The following is a 21206-nucleotide window of genomic DNA, read 5'->3' as shown; positions in this document are numbered from 1 at the left end:
ACGGAGGAGCTACTTTTATTTTCTCCTCTCAAAACAAAGACTAAAGAACCTCAGGCTCTTTCCAAGAGTACCTCTCTTCAATGCAAATTTCTTGGATCCTGGGCAAGAGTACGAGTTGATGCGGTTATTTTGACCCCCGGTTCAGCGTTAAATGCGTTAAATCATTTAATCCTGCAATCAAGTTTCCACCTGCTCTGCAGCTAAGTGGGCCATCCCCATTGTTTTCCTGCTGCACACTTGAATCCCATCTCAGGATTCAGGCTTTGTCTTAAGCCCTGTACTCCAGATTTCCACCCTTTTTCCTTCTTATTTTCTCCTGGATCGACGATTCACTAAGCTCTCATTTGCTCCCTTCCTTCATATTGCTATTCAGTAGGGGCCAACCTACATTCTCAAGCCCATACTCTTGACACAGCCATACTATACGAAAGAATCCAATTTATGAAACCACCTCTCCTCTACAAGGGATGATGAAGAATAAACCAAGATTTTATGTCTAAACTGGTTTACAAAGAAATGAGTCACTGGTTTGACAGTCAGAAGGCCTATTGTTTGCTTCAGTTCAGTTCAATTCAGTTCAGTCGCTCAGTCTGACTCTTTGCGACCCCATGAACCGCTGCTCGCCAGGCCTCCCTGTCCATCACCAGCTCCCGGAGTTTACTCAAACTCGTGTCTATCGACTTGGTGATGCCATCCAGCCATCTCATCCTCTGTCGTCCCCTTCTCCTCCTGCCCCCAATCCCTCCCAGCATCAGGGTCTTTTCCAATGAGTCAACTCTTCGCATGAGGTGGCCAAAGTATTGGAGTTTCAGCTTCAGCATCAGTCCTTCCAATGAACATCCGGGACTTATCTCCTTTAGGATGGACTGCTTGGAGATCCTTGCAGTCCAAACGACTCTCAAGAGTCTTCTCCAACACCACAGTTCAAAAGCATCAATTTTTCAGAGCTCAGCTTTCTTTATAGTCCAACTCTCACATCCATACATGACCACTGGAAAAACCATAGCCTTGACCAGATGGACCTTTGTTGGCAAAGTAATGTCTCTTCTTTTTAATATGCTATCTAGGTTGGTCATAACTTTCCTTCCAAGGAGTAAGCATCTTTTAATTTCATGGCTGCAATCACCATCTTCAGTGATTCTGGAGCCCAAAAAAGTAAAGTCAGCCACTGTTTCCACTGTCTCCCCATCTATTTCCCATGAAGTGATGGGACCAGATGCCATGATCTTAGTTTTCTGAATGTTGAGCTTATCACTAAAAATGGTTGGCTTGTTTGCAAGTCATTTAACTTTTCTGGGCTGCAGTTTCTTTATAAAGGAGAGGAACAAAAGTTCAGTTTTTGAGACACTTTGCAAGCCTAGAGTCCTTTGAAGTAGTGCCTTGTGTGAGTACCTGGTAGATAGTATATGCTCATTTTTTCCCCAAAGGATAATATTTTTCCTGAATATAAGGGTAATATATAGTCCTTACAGAAAATATGGAAAATAAGCCACTCACAAAGAAATAAAAGGCACTCATATTTCCATCATCCAGAAAATCTCTATTAATATTTTGCTGTATATTTTATCTCTTTGGCAATTTTAATTGCAAAGTTAGAATCATACTGTACACGTTTTTAAAGCTACTTGAATGTTTACTTAAATGTGAATATTTCTATATTCATTAAGTACTAGCCTAAAAATTAGTTTAATGACTTCATTGTTATACTATATGGCTACATCATAATTTCTTTAGCAAGTCTCCTATTTTTGAGTATTTATGTCATTTCCAGTGTTTTTTCCTCCTCTGGTGGGGGCAGCTCTTGAAATCTCTGCTCAGTATTCTTTTAGACTTCCAACTGTTATTTTCACCCTCGCCTCCCTCAAATCAGTACACAGCAGGTACTAGGGTGAACCAAAATATGAAATGTGATTCATTTGCACATTGTTTTTCCCTGATGATGCTCCCTGCTCTCTGAAATTTATTCCTTCAATTTCCAGCCAGTCTGGCAGCTCTAAACTGTACCTTGATGCATGAGGTATAAGGTTGGTTTTCAGCATGATCATATGCCTGACTCTGTCTGGTTGATGAGTGCTCTCAGAATGAAGATATTACCCATTGTGGTTCCTTCTTCCAAAGCTTGAATCCTCTTTATTTTCTATCTAATTTAATTGTTCTTCAGATATTTGATAATATATGCACAAATAATGACCCTGAAGGAGGGCATGGCAACCCAGGTACTCCAGTATTCTTGCCTGGAAAATCCCATGGACAGAGGAGCTGGTGGGCTCTGGTCCATAAGGTCACAAAGAATTGCATAAAGGTTGCAAAGAAATGACAGAAGTGACTCAGCATACATGCACGTACACAAGTAGTGAAGCTTATAAAAACCAGAGGAATAATAAATATAAAATCCAAAATAAGACTCCTTACTGGGAAGAAGAAAAATAGAGGAACATTGAAGACTTCTTCTGTTTCATTCTTAAACAGGGTATTGAAACGCAAAGATTTAAAATTTACATAACTAGCATCAGGTGGTATGTATTCTTTTGCAACTAGCATTTTTTCCATTAAACATTAGTTTTATGGGATTCATTGATGTTGAAACACAGAGCTAGGAATATGTCTAGCTAGGAATATTCTGAAGATTTAAAACATTTATAAGAATATGTATTTCAAAAATTCTCTATTATTGTTTATGTATGTAGATAAATGTGTTTTTGTATCTTATAAAACTGATCTCTGGGTAATGTCAGGGCAAGTACTATGTTAAATCTTTCTATTCATCTCCAAATTAGCCAATTTTTAATAATTGTTGGCTCTATTTTATACAGTTGTCACTAGCCAAATGATGCTTCTACCTGAACCCTGGTTTAGCATAGGGGAAATGCATCAAATTCCTCCAATTCCTTTCCCCCAAAATGGATAATCATTAGGTAACTTGTCTCAATAAGTAGAAAACTTTTTCTAAAATTAGGAAAGGATAGATGTTGATACTGAATTCCCTGTCATCGTCTGTGGAGCTAGCAGCAATTGTATTAACATTTTTTCCAGCCTTTAAAATATTGTCCGAGGGTTTTATTGTATGTGTTATCTCTATCATACAAAAATCATTTATTGGAATGAGATATGCAGTTAGGTTGACCTCAGCCATTTAGGCTGGATGAGGTGACATAACGTGGTGGTTAAACACATGGGGTCTCTTGTGCTTCCCATGTTGGAATTTTGGCTCTCTGTCTCAGTTTCCTTCTCTGTCAGAGGGGATAAAGATAACAATTACAATTTTCAAATGAGTTAGTAAATGTTTAGAATGGTGCCTGGCAACACGCAAACATTAATTATTCATTTTATTACTAAAACAAATTTTAATGCCCATGGTGGGAAGATGTTTGGGTTTAAAAAAACCAAAAAAAAACCCCACCTCATCCCAAGAAAAGAAGGTAAAATATTAGCACAACACGGATAGAAAAAGAGAACAAGTGCATCTCAGTCATCCCTTAGTCCCCGATTTTTCTTACATTCCAGTGCCAGAGTGCCAGCAGAGGCCACCACACCTGGCTGATGCCTTTACCATGACCTGTTCCTGCCTGCCTGCTCTCTCTGCCATTCCAGCTCTCTTGGTGTCAAGATTGGGTGGAGGCTGCAGTTCCCACAGATGGCTACAAGCAAGGGTGACTACAGAAGTGTGCTGAGTAGTGGTCAGACTGATACTGAGCGCTTGTTAATTGGACTGTGGTTCAGGTAGCCCTGTCCTGGGAGACATTTAGGGACAGGGACCTATATCCAGGACCTGCAGTAGGCTGGCTTAAATTAGACCTGCATATTGGGAGGCACTGAGTGGCCTCCTTGGAAGTGACTACCTAGAGTTTCTTAGAGTTGGCTAGCAGTGGTATGGGGAAGGTTTCTGGAGTGTCTAGGGAGAGCCAAAGCAGAACCCAGAGGACGATTCTTTCTGAGGAGTTCATTGGTATGGCACTGACCAATCAGAACAGTTACGGGCTATTTATTCCTCTCACTGTAATAGGGTGAAATTGTATTTCATTTTTTAAAAACAGATTTATTCAACAGAAAATACTGTTTAACATACAGTCTAAACATTGACAGTTAGTATAGTATTCCTTTTCCCAAGAGCACATGTAAAACATTTAGCATTTGCCATTTGCTAATTCTGCTATGTTCTACTTTTAATTACTCAATCTAAGTATTTTTCAATTTTCTTTCAATTTATCTTTATTATGAGTTATTTAAAAGCAAATGTTTTTAAATTTTCCAAATACATGAGGTTTTTAAAAGTTATATTTTGTAATTGCTTTCTGAGTGAAACTTCATTCAGTTCAAAGATACATATGGAATAGTGCCAATTTCATGAGTATGTTAAGACTTGTTTTATGGCCTCATACAAAGTTAATTGAGAAGAATGTATAAACTGTAATTATTGGGTGCAGAGTTTCATATACATATATAATTGGTTGCAGTTTTATATATCGGTTGCAGAGTTTCAGCATCAGTCCTTCCAATGAATATTCAGGACTGATTTCCTTTAGGATGGACTGGTTGGATCTCCTTGCAGTCCAAGGGACTCTCAAGAGTAACAATTCTTTTGCATTCAGTCTTTCTGTTTATGTTTTAATGTCATTCTTCTAAACAAAATAAAAATAAAATATATTTTAAAAATCCACTTTTGTTTTTAACTGGCACATTTTCTCCAGTTATATTTGTTGTGATTACTGATATATTTTGGATTTATTTCACTATCCCATTTTGTACTTTCTTTTTGCCTCAGTTTTTCTTTTATTCTTTTCCCACCTTCTTTTGGATTGTTATCATGTGTACATGCAAAGTGAAGTATGGGAATGTATATTTATTTAGAATAAACTTGAAAGTTATTTTTATTTTTTGTGGCCAAGATGAAAGTAGTGATTCCCAAACTAGGTCTTCATAGAGAAGTAAAAATTTCCCCCAAATGTTGGTAACCAACATAGGGTTGCTAACTTTTTGTTTTGCTAAGTTAGGAAATAAATAACACAATCACAGCCACATCAACTGTCATCTATCCTCATCTTAATGTTATAAAAGAAGGGACATTTAAAAACAAAAATTTAAAGTGCGAAAAAACAATGTTGGCTTGGAGGTCATTTGGCAAACTTATCTGAGATACACACACACACACACATATATATAGTGTGTATTCTCATTTCACTGGAAGTCAGTGAAAACTTGGACCTGCACCTAATCTGGAACCCATTATTAAGAGGATGGTGGTGCAGAAGGAAGACGGAGATTCTATTTGGTTTCAGAGGTGCCCTAGGACTTGGGCAACAGAGAAAATCGCTTCTTGTGAGTGCCTGGGTTCAGCGAAGAACTGATGTTGTAACATGGTTGGGTATGCCTGTGGCAGAGAAGATGCAGCTCAGGAAGCCTGGGCTTTTTAAATGGCTCAAGAACAAAGAGAGGAGCTTCTCTCCAAAGTGGAGAGAAGAGAAGAACTTTATCAGGCCCAGCACTGGCCAGAATCCCTAGGTTGATTTTGTTGGATAAGGACCCGTGAATATTTGAATCTGGATTATGTCAGAGTGAAAGTCCTTAAATTACAGGCATTTTATTAACTCTATGTTCTGTCTGGGAGCCTAATAAGCTAGTAGAAATCCTTCTAAACAACTGGAATTGAAGATTAGTTTTGTTTCACTATGCCCCTTTACTTAGATAATAACATTTTTCCAGATATGATTGGACATGTGATGCAGTATTTAAATTTTTCACAGTAATAATGTTATTATAAGTTAACACTCACACATGTACACATGAACGCATAAATTGCCTAAATCAGCAAAAAAGTATGATGATGTACTTCTCTGAGTAAAACCAAATGAACTCCTGAACCCACAGCATTCATTTTGGATTCCCCCCAAGAACCCCATCTGTGCAGATCACAACAAACTGTAGAAAACTCTTAAAGAGATGGGAATACCAGACCACCTGACCTGCCTCCTGTGAAACCTGTATGCAGGTCAAGAAGCAACAGTTAGAACCAGACATGGTACAACAGACTGTTTCAGAATTGGGAAAGGAGTAGTTAAGCCTGTATATTGTCATCCTGCTTATTTGGCTTATATGCAGAGTACATTCGAAACGCCAGACTGGAGGAAGCACAAGCTGGAATCAAGATTGCGGGGAGAAATATCAATGACCTCAGATATGCAGATGACAGCATCTTTATGGCAGAAAGCGAGGAGGAACTAAAGAGCCTCTTGAAGAGGGTGAAAGAGAAGAGTGAAAAAGCTGGTTTAAAACTCAACATTCAAAAAACTAAGATCATGGCATCCAGTCCCATCGCTTCATGGCGAAATAGATGGAGAAACAATGAAAACAGTGACAGACTTTCGCCGCCAAATCACCGTGAACGGTGACAGCAGGCATGAAATTAAAAGATGCTTGCTCCTTGGAAGAAAAGCTGTGACAAACCTAGACAGTGAATTAAAAAGCACAGACATTACTTTGCTGACAATGGTCCGTATAGTCAAAGTTATGGTTTTTCCAGTAGTCATGTACAGATGTGAGAGCTGGACGATAAAAAAGACCGAGTGTCAAAGAACTGATGCCTTCGAACTGTGGTGTTGGAGAAGACTCTCGAGAGTCCCTTGGACTGCAAGGAGATCCAGCCAGTCCATCCTAAAGAAAAATCAACCCTGAATGTTCATTGAAAGGACTGATGCTGAAGCTGAAGCTCCAATACTTTGGCCACCTGCTGCGAAGAGCTGACTCATTCGAGAAGACCCTGATGCTGGGAAAGACTGAAGGCAGGAGGAGAAGAGGACGGCAGAGGATGAGATGGTTGGATGCATCACCGACTGGACGGACATGAGTTTGAGCAAGCTCTGGGAGTTGGTGATGGACAGGGAGGCCTGTCGTCCATGGGGTCGCAAAGAGTCGGACACGACTGAAAGACCGAACGACGACCAAGAGTCCGGTTCATTCACCCTCGGCTGCTCTCGTTTTCTTAGCTTCTTCCGGGTAGAAACTGAGTCCTGTCTCAGATCTAAGCAGGTGCTAGTGCGGGAAAAGGACCCACTTCTCTCTGGGCTACTTACTTCCCTGGTGCTCTGGAGAGCATGTCTCTACCAGTTTCTACGCCGGCCTCAACCACATTGGAGACAGAGACCACTTCGAGTTTATTACTCAGTGGCCGACTTGGCAGACCGTGTCTCCACAATTCGTCTCTGTGGCGCAATCGGTTAGCGCGTTCGGCTGTTAACCGAAAGGTTGGTGGTTCGAGCCCACCCAGGGACGAGGGGGTAGCAATTTTGACCTTTGAGACAGACCTGTCAGTTTCTCACAGGAAACCAAATAAATAGCACTAATACTGTGAAAGTTTGCAAATCTCCACCCAGCCTGCGTCCAATCTATTACTTTTTTTTGTTTGTTTTAGAAATTGAAGTATAGTTGAGCTGGGACTTTCCCTGTGGCTCAGCTGGTAAAGAACCTGCCTGCAATGAGGGAGACCTTGGTTTGATCCTTGGGTTGGGAAGATCCCCTGGAGGCGGGAAAGGCTACCCACTCCAGTATTCTGGCCTGGAGAATTCCACCAACTGTAAAGTCCAGCAGGTTGCAAAGAGTCTGACAGGACTGAGCGACTTTGACTTTCACTTTCATAGTTGATTTGGGCCCCCCTGGTGGCTCAGCGGTAAAGCACCCGCTTTACCTGACGGTGCAGGAGAAGCAGGCTGGATCCCTGGGTCAGGAAGACCCCTCGGAGAAGGAAATGGCAACTCACTCCAGTATTCTTGCCTGGGAAATCCCATGGACAGAGGACCTGGCTGGCTACACTGCATGGTGTGACAAAGGAGTCGGACACGACTTAGCGACTCAAGGACAATAGTTGATTTACAGGGTTGTGCCAATCTCCTTGGCCTAACACTGTATAACAGAGTTGTGGAGCTCTGTGACACTGTATGGCATTTTTCTGTAGAGCAGAGTGACTCTGTTATACACATGATTATAGGTTAATCCCAAGAAATTGGATATAGTTTCCTGCGCCATACAGGACTTTGTTGTTTATCATTCTCAATGTAATTGTTTCCATTACCAACCCCAAACTCCCAGTCCTTCCCTCCTCCCTTCCCTCCTCCCCCTTGGCAACCACAAGTCTCATCTCTTTCAGTTTACTGTATATTTTGCAAGCAGTTTCTAAATAATGGGCGTATGAGATCAGGGTTGCAACTAGTAAAACAATTTTTACTTGCTTGAGTAAGGTTCTACTAAAATTGCATCACGAAACTGATGCTTTAAAAATATTTACCAACCAAAGGAAGTAAGCATTCATAATCCAAAACTGGATTCTTTTACCCTACCTCTGCTTGTCTTGCCCTTTGTACTTGTATTCTTAACTTGTGAAACCGTGTTTCCAGACCCTGGGCCCTCAGTCATGCTACATCCTGCTGGTTAACAATTTCTGGAGAACCTACCTTCTGAATATTTGAATAGCCATCTTCCTCTTCTGCCTGCTGATATTTACTTTCTCATTACTTGCCCCCTGAGTTACTGCAATAGCCACCTTGCTGCCTAAGCAGCTTCCTGTCTTCAACTCTCCTCTTCTTTCCTGCCTCCAAGCAGCAGCCAGAGAGGCTTTCTTTAGAAAAGACCTGTTCTGCTTAAAATCCTCCAGTGACTTGCAGGGTAAACGACAACCTCCTTAGCTTGGAAGGCAGTGCCTTTCAAGATCTGGCCCCTGAACTCTCCCTGTCCTTCACTGACTCCTTAGACTGCAACAGAACCAAACCACTTTCTTGACCCCCTTCTCTGGCTTTTGAATCATTGCCCATGAGCCTTCAGCGCCTCTCCTTTTTGCCTGGCGATCTCTTGGTCACCCACGACTATAACACCAAACGTTCAGCCTCTTTTTGGCAGCCCTTTCTTCACCCTCTATTTATACTTTTTATTTTTCTCACTGGAATGGAAATTGCTCCAGGGAATGACCCTGGGTTGTTCATCTTGATATCTTCCACAGCTAAACGCTAGCTTGGGGACTGACTTCCTTGGTGGTCCAGTGGTTAAGAATTTGCCTTCCAATTCAGGGAATATGGGTTTGATCCCTGCCTTGGGAACTAAGATCCCACCACCCCCAGGGCAACTTAAACCCCCATACCTGCAATTAGGGCCAGCCTCAGCCAAAAATTTAAAAAAAAAAAAATTTTTTTTTAAATTGGCACTTACGTACTAAGTAAATGTGAGTTGAATGTTTAACGTTTCCAAATGCCCTTGTCTCATGTCCAAATCTGATATCCCTATACTTCTAATATTCTTATACCAAACCTGAGTTGTTGGCTTGGCATAAAGCTCATAGTTGACCTACTTCCTTCCTAGCTCTACCTTTTCTTACCTGCCCCATGCTCTAAAACCACCTCTAATTCCCATTCATCCTCCTATCCCAGACCACCTGGAAAAGTTCCCCTTTGCCCAGTTGTTCCAGCAAGATTTGGTGAATTAGCAAGTTGACTAATTCATATGAATTGTGGTGACGTGGTTGCTGAGAGGAGAGGGATTTCTCATTTACTAATCTCTGATAAGATTTTAGACAATGGGAGGACAAAAGGATTCCATCATTCATGTTTTATTATCATGGTTTTTCCATCTTCTATCTAACAATAACATTCAGAATCTTGTAAAATGCCTTACCGGAATCAAGAAATGTTCAGTTTAAAGCTTCTAAAACACAAAGAGACATAGCTAAATCTTTCTTCCATAAGCAATGATTGACTTCACCTCTACTCCATTATTATTGACATGCTGAAGGATTTCAAAGTTCATGATTTAATTCAGTAGAGTTTAGTACATTTAATAGTGATTATCCAACATTTGTTTAAGGGTGATGTGAATAAAGCTGAATTAGATACTGAAGTGAAAATTCTGGTTTTATATGCCCCTTCTCTCTAATTCTCAGTATAAAAGCATCCTTATCTCCTGCCGACTCCTTCCTGTGCAGCTGTGGTTGACTTTTTCTTGTAATGCTTTCTCAGTTTAGACACTGATATATCTTTGTTCACTGGGCTTAATTTGGGACAGCAATGTTCCTTCCAATGAGTTTATTCTGTGCTTTCTTTTGCAAATCCTCCAACCCCTAACCCCCTTCCTGGACCATTTTCTACTTATGACATTGAGAGGGTTTATCATTGTATACTCACAGACTCACATTGTATACTTTTGACAGGGGCTCCCCTGGAAAACTCAATCCTTTCTCACTTCTGTGATTTTCTTTTACCTCCACCATGGTTCATGTTCTAGGAAGACAGCCCAGGTGGTGGTCCTGTCTAGTCTATCCTGGACTACCCTGCTCTTTACTAGCCACTCTCTTCATTGGTTGTGCTCTCTTCCCTAGACCCCCAAATGTACCCACAGTCTATCTAGAAGGAGTTTTAGGGTGCTTTGAAGGCAGCCAGTCTGCAGCAACAGATGTAGACCACCATCCAGCTGCCTCTCCACCACGAATTCTCGTATTTACATATCCATTTATTTAAGCACAGTCTTCATACATCAGGGGTAATCTTTGAGAGTCTGTATTGTTGTTCTCTTGGGATAGAATGGTTGGAATACAGAAAGCATCCAAGTAGCTCTGAGACTTCTATTTCTGGTAATGCAGATATTTGCTGGTCCTTCACTGTTGGCACTTTCTTTCCATAGGAGACTAGAAGAAACAGAACTGGGTGAAGGATCCTCAAATCCCTAGAGTCTGAAGTGTAATTTTCCTGCTGCTTCTGGAGATGCCTGTTGGGAGATGATAAGGCTGTGAAATTAGAAAGAGGTTCATAGATGCTGCTTTTGTCACTCCCATGGGATGGGGATGCTGCTTTTATTACCTTCATTTGTCCTAAAGGCCCTTGCTCCATGTGACTTTGCCATCCCTCCATTCCTCTGAGTTTCGAAGGTCTCTCTGAACAGAAAAATACAGCCCCGTGTCCACTGCAAATAGGAGTCCCATCACCAGACAGAAAGTGATTTGGTGCCAAGGTGGAAAGAATGATGAGATGGTTTGTAAAGTTTCTTGATCTGAGCAGAGGGATGAGAAAAAATGACATTTGTTAAATGGAATAAACAGTGAGGTCATCAATGTAAAGTCTTTCTGACACCTGCTAAGAAACAGATTCTATGGATTGTGGGGGAGTCTGGAAGAAAGCCATAGCTTCCTCCTACCAGTTTTGGATTCTAGTGCTTCTTGAGCAATAGTGTTTTCATGTTTGATGGAGGTATTTGTAGCTGGGTTTTGCGTGAGATCATCAACCCTGAATATTCATTGGAAGGACTGATGCTGAAGCTGAAGCTCTAATACTTTGGCCATCTGATGCGAAGAACTGAATCATTGGAAAAGACCCTGAGGCTGGGAAAGATTGAGGGCAGGAGGAGAAGGAGGCGACAGAGGATGAGATGTCTAACTCAATAGATGTAAGTCTGAGCAAACTCTGGGAGATAGTTAAGGACAGGGAAGCCTGGCATGCTGTCTATGGGGCTGCAAAGAGTCAGACATAACTTAGCGACTGTACAACAGCAATGAGAGATATCAAAGTTTAAGTTGTGAGAACACTATTTCTTAATTCATTAACTTTCTCTTGTGTCTCAAAACTATACTCATTGTATTCATCCCAGTCAAGGAAATCTAAAACAAAAACAAAAACAAAACAAAAAAAACCCAACACACACACACACACAAAGTGAGCCATTGAAATCTACTACTTATCCTACTTATCGTCAGAAAATATTTCTTTATCAAGGCTCACTAACTAAGAGTCCAAGATGGAAAGAGGTAGAATTTGTTGGTTCTCAACCTCTTAGCCATTAAGATTGTCTTAAAGTCATTCCTTGCTGTTGGCTATAAGGCAGTAAGATTAGAGTGGAATTTTAGTCTCAATTTTTAAAATCTTAATTTTGATATAATTTTGAGCTTAAAAAATGGTTGCCAGTAAAGTACAAATAACTCTTAGATATATTCTTTACTTAGATTTACTTATTGTTTGCAATTTGCCCCCATTTTCTTTATTATTTGCTCTCTCTTTTCCTAACTATTTGAGAGTATTTACTTTCCATTTAAATTGTGATGAAGTTATTTTTATGCAAACTATGGCATTGTTTTGTTAGAATCTCAGATGTGTGTCTATCTTGCTGTTTTATTACATATTAATTGCTTACAGTGCATTGTTGTTCAGTCACTCAGTCGTGTCCAAATCTTGGTGACCTCATGGACTGCAGCATGCCAGGCTTAACTGTCCTCCACTATCTCTCAGAGTTTGCTCAAACTCATGTCCGTTTAGTCAATGATGCCATCCAACCATCTCATCCTCTGTTGCCCCCTTCTCTTCCTGCCCTCAGTCTTTCCCAGTATCAGGGTTTTTATCCCAGTCTGATTCCAGGTGGAAGTTTTGGGAAATTAGGAAGTCCAGGAGCACCATGGCAGGGCATCTCTGACCCTGGAGGATGGTGCTACGGAAACTGGAGATGTTTTCTAAGTGATTTGGAAAGTGGAATTCAATATCAGTTAAGTTCAGCTGCTCAGTCATGTCCGACTCTTTGGGACCCAAGGACTACAGCACGCAAGGCTTCCCTGTCCATCACCAACTCCCAGAGCTTGCTCAAACTCATGTCCATTGAGTCGGTGATGCCATCCACCCATCTCATCCTCTGTTGTCCCTTCTTCTTCTGCTTCAATCTTTCCCAGCATCAGGGTCTTTTACAATGAGTCAGTTCTTCACATCAGGTGGCCAAAGTATTGGAGTTTCAACTTCAGCATCAGTCCGTCCAGTGAATATTCAGGACTGATTACCTTTAGGATTGACTGTCCTTGCTGTCCAAGGGACTCTCAAGAGTCTTTTCCAACAACACAGCTCAAAAGCATTAATGCTTAGGTGCTCAGCTTTCTTTATGGTCCAAATCTCACATCTATACACGACTATTGGGAAAACCATACCTTTGACTAGACAGACCTTTGTCAGTAAAGTAATGTCTCTGCTTTTTAATATGCTGTCTAGGTTGGTCATAGCTTTTCTTCCAAGAAGCAAGTGTCTTTTAATTTCATGGCTGCAGTCACCATCTGCAGTGATTTTGCAGCCCAAGAAAATTAAGTTTGTCACTGTTTCCATTGTTTCCCCATTTATTTGCCATGAAGTGATGGGACCAGATCCCATGATCTTAGTTTTTTGAATGTTGAGTTTAAAGCCAGCTTTTTCACTCTTGTCTTTCACCTTCATCAAGAGGCTCTTTAGTTCCTCCTTGCTTTCTGCCATAAAGGTGATGTCATCTGTATATCTGAGGTTATTGTTATTCCTCCTGGCAACCTTGATTCCAGCTTGTGCTTCATCCAGTCCAGCATTTCGCATGATGTACTCTGCATATAAGTTAAATAATCAGGGTGACAATACAGCCTTGACGTACTCCTTTTGAAATTTGGAACCAGTCCATTGCTCCATGTCTGGTTCTAGCTGTTGCTTCTTGACCTGTATACAGATTTCTCAGGAGGCAGGTCAGGTGGTCTTGTATTCCCATGTCTTTAAGAATTTTCCACAGTTTGTTGTGATCCACACTGTCAAAGGCTTTGGCGTAGTGAATAAAGCAGAAGTAGATGTTTTTCTGGAATTCTCTTGCTTTTTCGATGATCCAATGGATGTTGGCAATTTGATCTCTGGTTCCTCAGCCTTTTCTAAATCCAACTTGAACATCTAGAAGTTCTTGGTTCATGCACTTTTGAAGCCTATCTTGGAGAATTTTGAGCATTACTTTGCTAGTGTGTGAGATGAATGCAATTGTGCTGCAGTTTGAACATTCTTTGGCATTGCCTTTCTTTGGGCTTGGAATGAAAACTGACCTTTTCTGATCCTGTGGCCACTGCTGAGTTTTCCAAATTTGCTGGTATATTGAGTGCAGCACTTTCACAGCATCATCTTCCAGGATTTGAAATAGCTCAGCTGCAATTCCATCACCTTCACTAGCTTTGTTCATGGTGACGCTTCCTAAGGCCCACTTGACTTCACACTCCAGGATATCTGGCTCTAGGTAAGTGATCAAACATTGTGATTATCTGGATCATGAAGATCTTTTTTTGTATAGTTCTTCTATGTATTCTTGCCACCTCTTCTTAATATCTTCTGCTTCTGTTAGGTCCTTTCCATTTCTGTCCTTTATTGTGCCCATCTTTGCATGAAATATTCCCTTGGTACCTCTAATTTTCTTGATGAGATCTCTAGTCTTTCCCATTCTATTGTTTTCCTCTATTTCTTCGCATTGATTGCTGAGGAAGCCTTTCTTATCTCTCCTTGCTATTCTTTGGAACTCTGTATTCAGGTGAATATATCTTTCCTTTTGTCCTTTGCCGTTGACTTCTCTTCTTTTCTCAGCTATCTGTAAGGCCTCCTCAGACAACCGTTTTGTCTTTTTGCATTTCTTCTTTTTGGGTATGGTTTTGATCATTTCCTCTTGTATGATGTTACAAACCTCCAACCATAGTTCTTCAGGCACTCTGTCTATCAGATCTAATCCCTTGAATCTATTTGTCAATTACACTGTATAATCATAAGACATTTGATTTAGGTCATACCTGAATGGTACAGTGGTTTTCCTACTTCAATTTAAGTCTGAATTTTGCAATAAGAAGTTCATGATCTGAGCCATAGTCAGCTTCTGGTCTTGACAAGAAGACAGACTGTCTTGTTTTTGCTGACTGTATAGAGCTTCTCCATCTTTGGCTGCAAAGACTAAAATCAATCTGATTTTGGTATTGACCATCTGGTGAAGTCCATGTGTAGAGTCATCTCTTGTTTTGTTGGAAGAGGGTGTTTGCTATGATCAGTGCGTTCTTATGACAAAACTGTTAGCCTTTGCCCTGCTTCATTTTGTACTCCAAGAACAAACTTGCCTGTTACTCCAGGTATCTCTTGACCTCCTACTTTTGCATTCCAGTTCCCTATGATGAAAAGGACATCTTTTTTAATGTTAGTTCTAGAAGATCTTGTAGGTCTTTATAGAACCTTTCAACTTCAGTTCCTTCGGCAATAGTGATTGGGGCATAGACTTGGATTGCTCTTTTTGTCTTGGAAATGAACTGAGATCATTCTGTCACTTTTGATATTACAGAAAACTTCAGAATTACAGAAAACTTCATCTGTAGAGTTACTATTACCAATCTCTTAATGTTGTTTTGAAGGGTTACTATGATCATCAGATTAAGTGCATGTAATGAAGCATTCAGCACAGTGTCCAGCATACTGAAAGATGCCCAACAAATGTCAGCTTGTTTTTGTTACAGAAGTGGAAATTGAGGTTTAAGAGACTAACTGGCCACAGTCATGTGCTTAATCAGCAGCAGAGCCAGAGCACAGGTTCTGGGACTTTCTGTGAGAAAGTTAGGGGTTACTGCCAGCTGGACTCTTGGCTAAGAGTTGAGGCTTGGGAGAGAAAGGGGATCAGGACCAGGTTAAAAAGGGCCAGCGCGATAGAGACATACAAGAGTGTGGATATGGTTTGAACGAGGTAAGTTAGGACAGGCATATTTATGAGGGAGGAAATGTGGCCTTTGCACCTGCTGTCATGTTTCGGAGTGAATGACACTTATAAAGAAGTCTGTGGAATTGTCAGCAATTTCCTCCCAACTCATCTTCCCAGTGTGAATGCAAGATTCCCAGCACAGGGGTCTCTGGACCCTTTAGGGCTGCACATGTCTTACCTTGAACAACAGTGATCTGCACAGACTCCGAAGACTCGTTTTTTGTCCCGATAATTCCCCTGCAGAAGTAGGAACCACTGTGTTCAAGTTTTGCTTCTGGAATGCGGAAGTCAGAATTCTGATGAAAATACTTCTTGCCTCTGCCATTCTGGAAATACTGGACCTTTATTACAGGAGTTTTCTTCCAGCTGTGACACTTCAGCTCAATGGGCTGTCCCGCATTTACCACCCGTTGAGTGGGCTGGAGCAATAGCCAACCTGGAAAACACAAAGAGAACACAGGCCCGGGAGGCCTCAGCATCCAGCACAGAGCTCTTCCGAAGGGGATGCTCACCACCCAGGTCCTGAGGGATAATGGAACTCCAGACTGGGCCCCATCCTTATATAACTTTCTTTGGGAAAAAGACAGCTGGACTCTAGATGAGAACTAAAGTCAATCCAAGATCTTTTGTCTAATGGGAGAGAGGGACAGACACACACATGATCAAAGCATAAAGTTAGAGCAGAGGGACTAAGTGATGAGGCAGGTGAGAAGCAAGCTGCTGCACCTGTAAAGTCTACACTTGAATTTGCTATGGAAGGTGATAAGGGGTCATTGTAAGTTCTAGATCAAAGAGTAAAAATCATATTAGAAAATAAGGAAAGGTAGATAGACTTTAGAAGGAATAGACAGTTTTAGGATTTTGCAAGACTGTTGCAACCAGTCAGGAAGAAGGTTACTAAGTATCCGCAGGAGTGGCTACAGAAATTGTGAAGGAAAACTCATTGTAAAAGTCGGGGAGAGGAGAGAAAAGCATGCTTGGTAGTGCTGATGGTAACTGCTAATTTCAGGGGCCACAGTGTTTTAGAAAGACCATTTCATTACAGAGCACAGCCTTCAAGATGGAAAAAGTTAATCATCAAAACAACTCTTTTTACAACTGCCTTGCCAAGTAACCAGATTTCACACACACAGAGAACTTGAAGTCATGGTCAGGAAGTTGGCCTGAATAATTTAAAATGATACTGCAGAGAAATTTTAAAATGACATGAGAAAACATTTATCAGAGAACGTTAAGTTAAAAAGAATATAAAACGTATGTATGCTCATAAAAAAAGAAAGAACATGTACTTAAATATTAACAGGGGGTTACGTATGTAATTAATATATATATAGATACACACACACATATATACATAACGTATGTTGTACATACACACATACGTACACACGCGCACACACATATATAGTTTGGTTTCTTTGAGGGGAGAACGTTCTTATTCCATTCTGGCTGTCATGGACTCAGTGAATGTTCATTTATACATTAGTTAAACAAATATCTTATTGAGAACTTACTAAGTCATGTTATGCAGATTGGGGACACCCAGATGACTAAGGCACATCAAAGAACCTGTGGTCTGGACATAGAAACACATACACTCAGAAATAATTATAATACAAGTTGATAAGTGCTACCACAGGCTAAGAACAAAGGACTGCATGACCAAAGAGAATGCACCAAAAAAATTCAGCCCAAAGAAAGTCAGCAAGGCTTCTCAGGGAAGGAGATGAGTGAAGTGGGTCCAAAATAATGAGCAGGAGTTTACCTGGTGAAGTTAATGCTCTTGGTCAGAGTTTAAAACTGTTTACGTTAATTAGATTTCTAAAGTCAGTTCCTAGAGCCAAGTTTAAGACAAACTAACAACTCCCAGACTTGAGGTTTCTCTTGCTTCCTGTTGGTAATTTCCCATTTTATTTGGTCACAGGTGGCCATCTCTTGGGGTCCCCAGGTGGCACTAGTGGCAAAGAACCTGCCTGCCAAAGCAGGAGACATTAGATATGTGGCTTAGATCCCTGGGTTGGGAAGATCCCCTGGAGGAGGACATGGCCATCCACTCCAGTGTTCTTGCCTGGAGAATCCCATGGACAGACGAGCCCAGCAGGCTACAGTCCATGGGGACACAGAGCCAGACATGACTGAAGCAACTTGGCACACATGCGCGGCCATCTCTCACCTAGCTAGATGATAGACATTCCTCTCAGTAGCTCTATAGATCGAGAGCTAAGTCAACTGAGTAACACAGTCAGGTGTAGGAGCCCCGAAAATCAGCTTCAGAGACCCAAGTCCATGGAATTTTGTTGCAGGTCCACCTCCATTAAACCCACCTTTCCCTCCAGGCTTGTTCCACTCACATACATTATGGAGAAGGGGTAGCCATACAAATAGAGTCAAGCTTACAAGACACAGCAGGTACCAGGCTATGTGATGTGATTTCAGGGACACCAGGAGAGATCTCTGCCTCAACATACTTCTCTTTGCATCTAATGCATGGATTTCGCTAAGACACAAAGACTTTCATTCCATGATGAATGTGCAGGCTGAACATGTATCTGTCTCTATTAGGAGAGATTTCACATTGCCAAATTTAGGCTGAAGTGTATATTTGAGTGTAATGTTGATGGGAAGAGGAGATAGATATGATGTTAGATTAGGGGTGGCTTGTGGGGTAGCTTAGAGAATGTGGAGATTGTGCCTGAGGATGAGGAGATTGAGGTCCTAAAGTGGATTCATTAATTTATTCAATAACGATTATAGAGCATTGATGTCATGCCCTGACCATCAGATGGCACCATTCATGCCGTATATATTCATATTCTATGTGAATGTAGATTCCTGGAATTGTGCAGTGCAGCAGCCCTGTACCTAGTGTATGTCAGGCTTTGACATTTTATCTAAGGCCTACCTGTAGCTAGGACTACAATTCTGATGTAATTCAATAGACTACAGATCATCTCATCTTAGTTTTAACCCCCGGGAACATTATTTTTTCAGGGCCTCTTTTTTATCCTTTATTGTTCAGTTCTCTTTTCCCCTTCTCCCACTCACCTACATGGACTTCTAGCTTCACCGGGTCGCTGGGTGCAGAGAGGCCTGTCTGACACTTGTACTCGCCGCTGTCCTCAACCTGGGCATCTGCGATGAAGTAGCTGGAGGTCTGTTTTGAGGTGAGAGTCCCATTGTGCCACCACTTTGTGGAATTGTCTTCAACAGGGTAGGCTCCCTGGCACGTCAGAGTCACACTATCGTTCTTGAGCACTCGGTCCCACCGAGGGTCTAGGCTCACCACAGCCTTTGAGAGATCTGCTGAAGTGTTAAGAGAATGTAGATAAGGGCAGAGAAGTGAGCAGCCTCTATACTGGCATTCCCAGGGAGGCTCAAAACCCATTGCAAACTGAGAGTTGGCAATTCAGCCTTAGTATTGGACTCAGTCTGAGCATCTTGACTTGGAGAGACTTGGCCTCCTCCTTGGTAGGGCCAAGCCCCACTGTACTGGGGGAATTGCCCCTGCCAAGAATCTGCCTGCAATGCAAGAGACCTGGTTTCAGTCCCTGGATCAGGAAGATCCTCTGGAGAAGGAGATGGCAATCCACTCCAATATTTCACCTGGAGAATCCCATGGACAGAGGAGCCTGGAAGGCTACAGTCCCTGGGGTTGCAAGTCAGACACGATTTAGAGACTAAACCATCACCACCACCAACTCCATGTCAGCAGTTTCTTGTTCAAAGAACATTTCCTAACAGTACCCTGTGGCTATTACACATTTACATGCCTCTCTTGATCAATCCAAAGCCATGAAGCAAACTCACCAGCTCGTGTGTCAGCTGAAACTGTAAGAAAAAGAGAATGAAACAAATATTGATCAGCAGCAGAGAACAGGGTGACCGGAGCGTGGTATTTAATCTCCCCTGCCCACCTCTGCCTTGGAGGCCAGTGTTCCCAAGAACCAACATAAAGATAGTAGGGACTTCCCTGGTGGTCCAGTGGTTAAGCATCCGCCTGCCAGTAAAGGGGACACGGGTTCAATCCCTGGTGCCAGAAGTAAGATCCCACATACTGCAGAGCAACCAGAGCTCATGTTCTAGAGCCCATGAGCCACAACGACTGAAGCCTGCACACCCTAGAGCCTGCGCTCCACAACAAGGGAGACCACGGCAACAAGAAGCTAGAGACACACACACACACACACCAAAGCGATGGAGAGCCTGAGCGCCACAGTGAAGGCCCAGTACAGCTGTTAAACAAACAAACCAGTAAAGATATCTTAAAAAAAGATAAATACAGTAGGGAACGCCTGCCTTCTGGTTTCCAGTGTCTGTACCTCCTAATCTGGTGTCTGCCCAAATCCCTGTTTTCAGTACCCTTCCTCCTTGGTCCCTGTTCAGACCCCCAAATTAAGGGCACAGGTTGAATATCTCTGAATCAAGCCATAGAAACTATCTCCACCCAAGTCCTCTGGAAAGGATAGAAATGAAAAGACTGAGAGAGGAGCATCGGAAAGTGAGAATGGGAGACAGACCTTAGGGACCACCTGGTCCATACTTGTCAGTTTATAGCCAGAGAAGCTGAGACCTAGAGGAGTGAAGTGACAGAGACGTGTCCTCCCCTTTCACCTCCTGATTATGCCCATTTCCCATATCTCTACCCCCTGAAGCTGTGTCCTAGGAGCGAAACCAAGGTCTATAGACATGGTAAGGGGTTCTGTCCTTGGTTAAGGGTCTCATTCCTTGCCTGAAAAGAGACGCCTGCTCTGCCCAGAGCGTCTTGTGCTCTGCCCTCAGGCCAAGTGACTCTGACTTACCTAGAAGCAGCAAAGCTGCTGGTAGGAGCAGCTGCCACATGCTGTGTGTTTGAGTGGGCAAGTCACCACAGATGGGAACCCTCAAGAGACCTAGCTGACTTGAAGAGAGGAAGTAAACAGCCTTTCTCCCCACCCCTAACCTATTACTCACCAGTTTTCATTTCTGGGAACTTCATCTAATTCCTGAATATAAATGCAGACGAGTGAGCCCACTTCTTGGTTTAGGACCCACCAGTGCCTTGTTCGAGACAATAGGAGCCTGGGAATGAGACTCAAGAAGGAGAACACTTCCTGAGGGGGGTCTCTTGTTCTATCTCAAAACTTCTCACTCTCCTGCTTGGCCCAGACCCATCTCCAAGCAGCCAGGGCCTGACTACAGAAAGAAAAACAGAAAGTAAAGTCACTCAGTCAAGGCCGACTCTTTGCGACCCCGTGGACTGTAGCCTACCAGATTTCTTCGTCCATGGGAATTTCTAGGCAAGAGTACTGGAGTGGGTTGCCATTTCCTTCTCCACGGGATCTTCCTGACCCAGGGATTGAAGCCGGGTCTCCTCCATTGCAGGCAGACTCTTTACTGTCTGAGCAACCAGCAGCTACCCACAGAAAGGAGTCATTTAAATCTTCAGATCATTAGAAGTGTTCTTCACCCCAATATTATCTGCAGCAATATTTTCTTTTAAAATTGGAGGTGTGTATACCTCTGGGATCTGTAAACTGCAGGAGCTACTAACTGAGTGGGAATTTGATCGTGAGATTTGAATCCTCTATTAAAAGAAACAGGCAGTGGGAGAAATGGGCTCTGGGAGGAGGAGATACCACCAAAAAGGTGGAAGGAATGAAGAGAATGTGGAAAGGCGGGAAAGGAAGCAGGGTGAGGTGAGAATGAGGGTAACGCTTCTCCCCAGTGTT

At 42.1% G+C, this 21206-nt stretch overlaps 1 protein-coding gene and 1 non-coding gene across 3 annotated transcripts; one reads left to right on the top strand and one right to left on the bottom strand.

Moving 5' to 3' along the window:
- The first annotated feature begins 7192 nt into the window (after positions 1-7192).
- Positions 7193-7266, top strand: TRNAN-GUU. The gene has a single exon. It is a non-coding gene; the product is annotated as a tRNA-Asn (tRNA).
- A 2304-nt stretch (positions 7267-9570) lies between these two features.
- LOC122676941 (low affinity immunoglobulin gamma Fc region receptor III-like) lies at positions 9571-20433 on the bottom strand. 2 transcript variants are annotated; one of them, XM_043876554.1, is made up of 6 exons: positions 20298-20433; positions 19306-19326; positions 18544-18801; positions 15677-15934; positions 10830-11019; positions 9571-10737 (listed from the first exon to the last, which is right to left on the bottom strand). In XM_043876554.1, the coding sequence occupies exons 1-5, from the start codon at positions 20335-20337 to the stop codon at positions 10841-10843; spliced, it is 756 nt and encodes a 251-aa protein (XP_043732489.1). In that variant the 5' UTR covers positions 20338-20433; the 3' UTR covers positions 9571-10737; positions 10830-10840. The 2 variants fall into 2 exon arrangements, with proteins under 2 accessions (XP_043732489.1, XP_043732490.1); XM_043876555.1 differs by having other exon boundaries at positions 18544-18798; positions 20298-20431.
- Between the last annotated feature and the right edge of the window lie 773 nt (positions 20434-21206).

This window comes from Cervus elaphus, chromosome 20 (genome assembly GCF_910594005.1).
Source record: "Cervus elaphus chromosome 20, mCerEla1.1, whole genome shotgun sequence".
Taxonomy (NCBI): domain Eukaryota; kingdom Metazoa; phylum Chordata; class Mammalia; order Artiodactyla; family Cervidae; genus Cervus; species Cervus elaphus.
The sequence above is the reverse complement of the archived record's forward strand: the minus strand, read 5'-3'. Positions and strand labels throughout refer to the sequence as shown.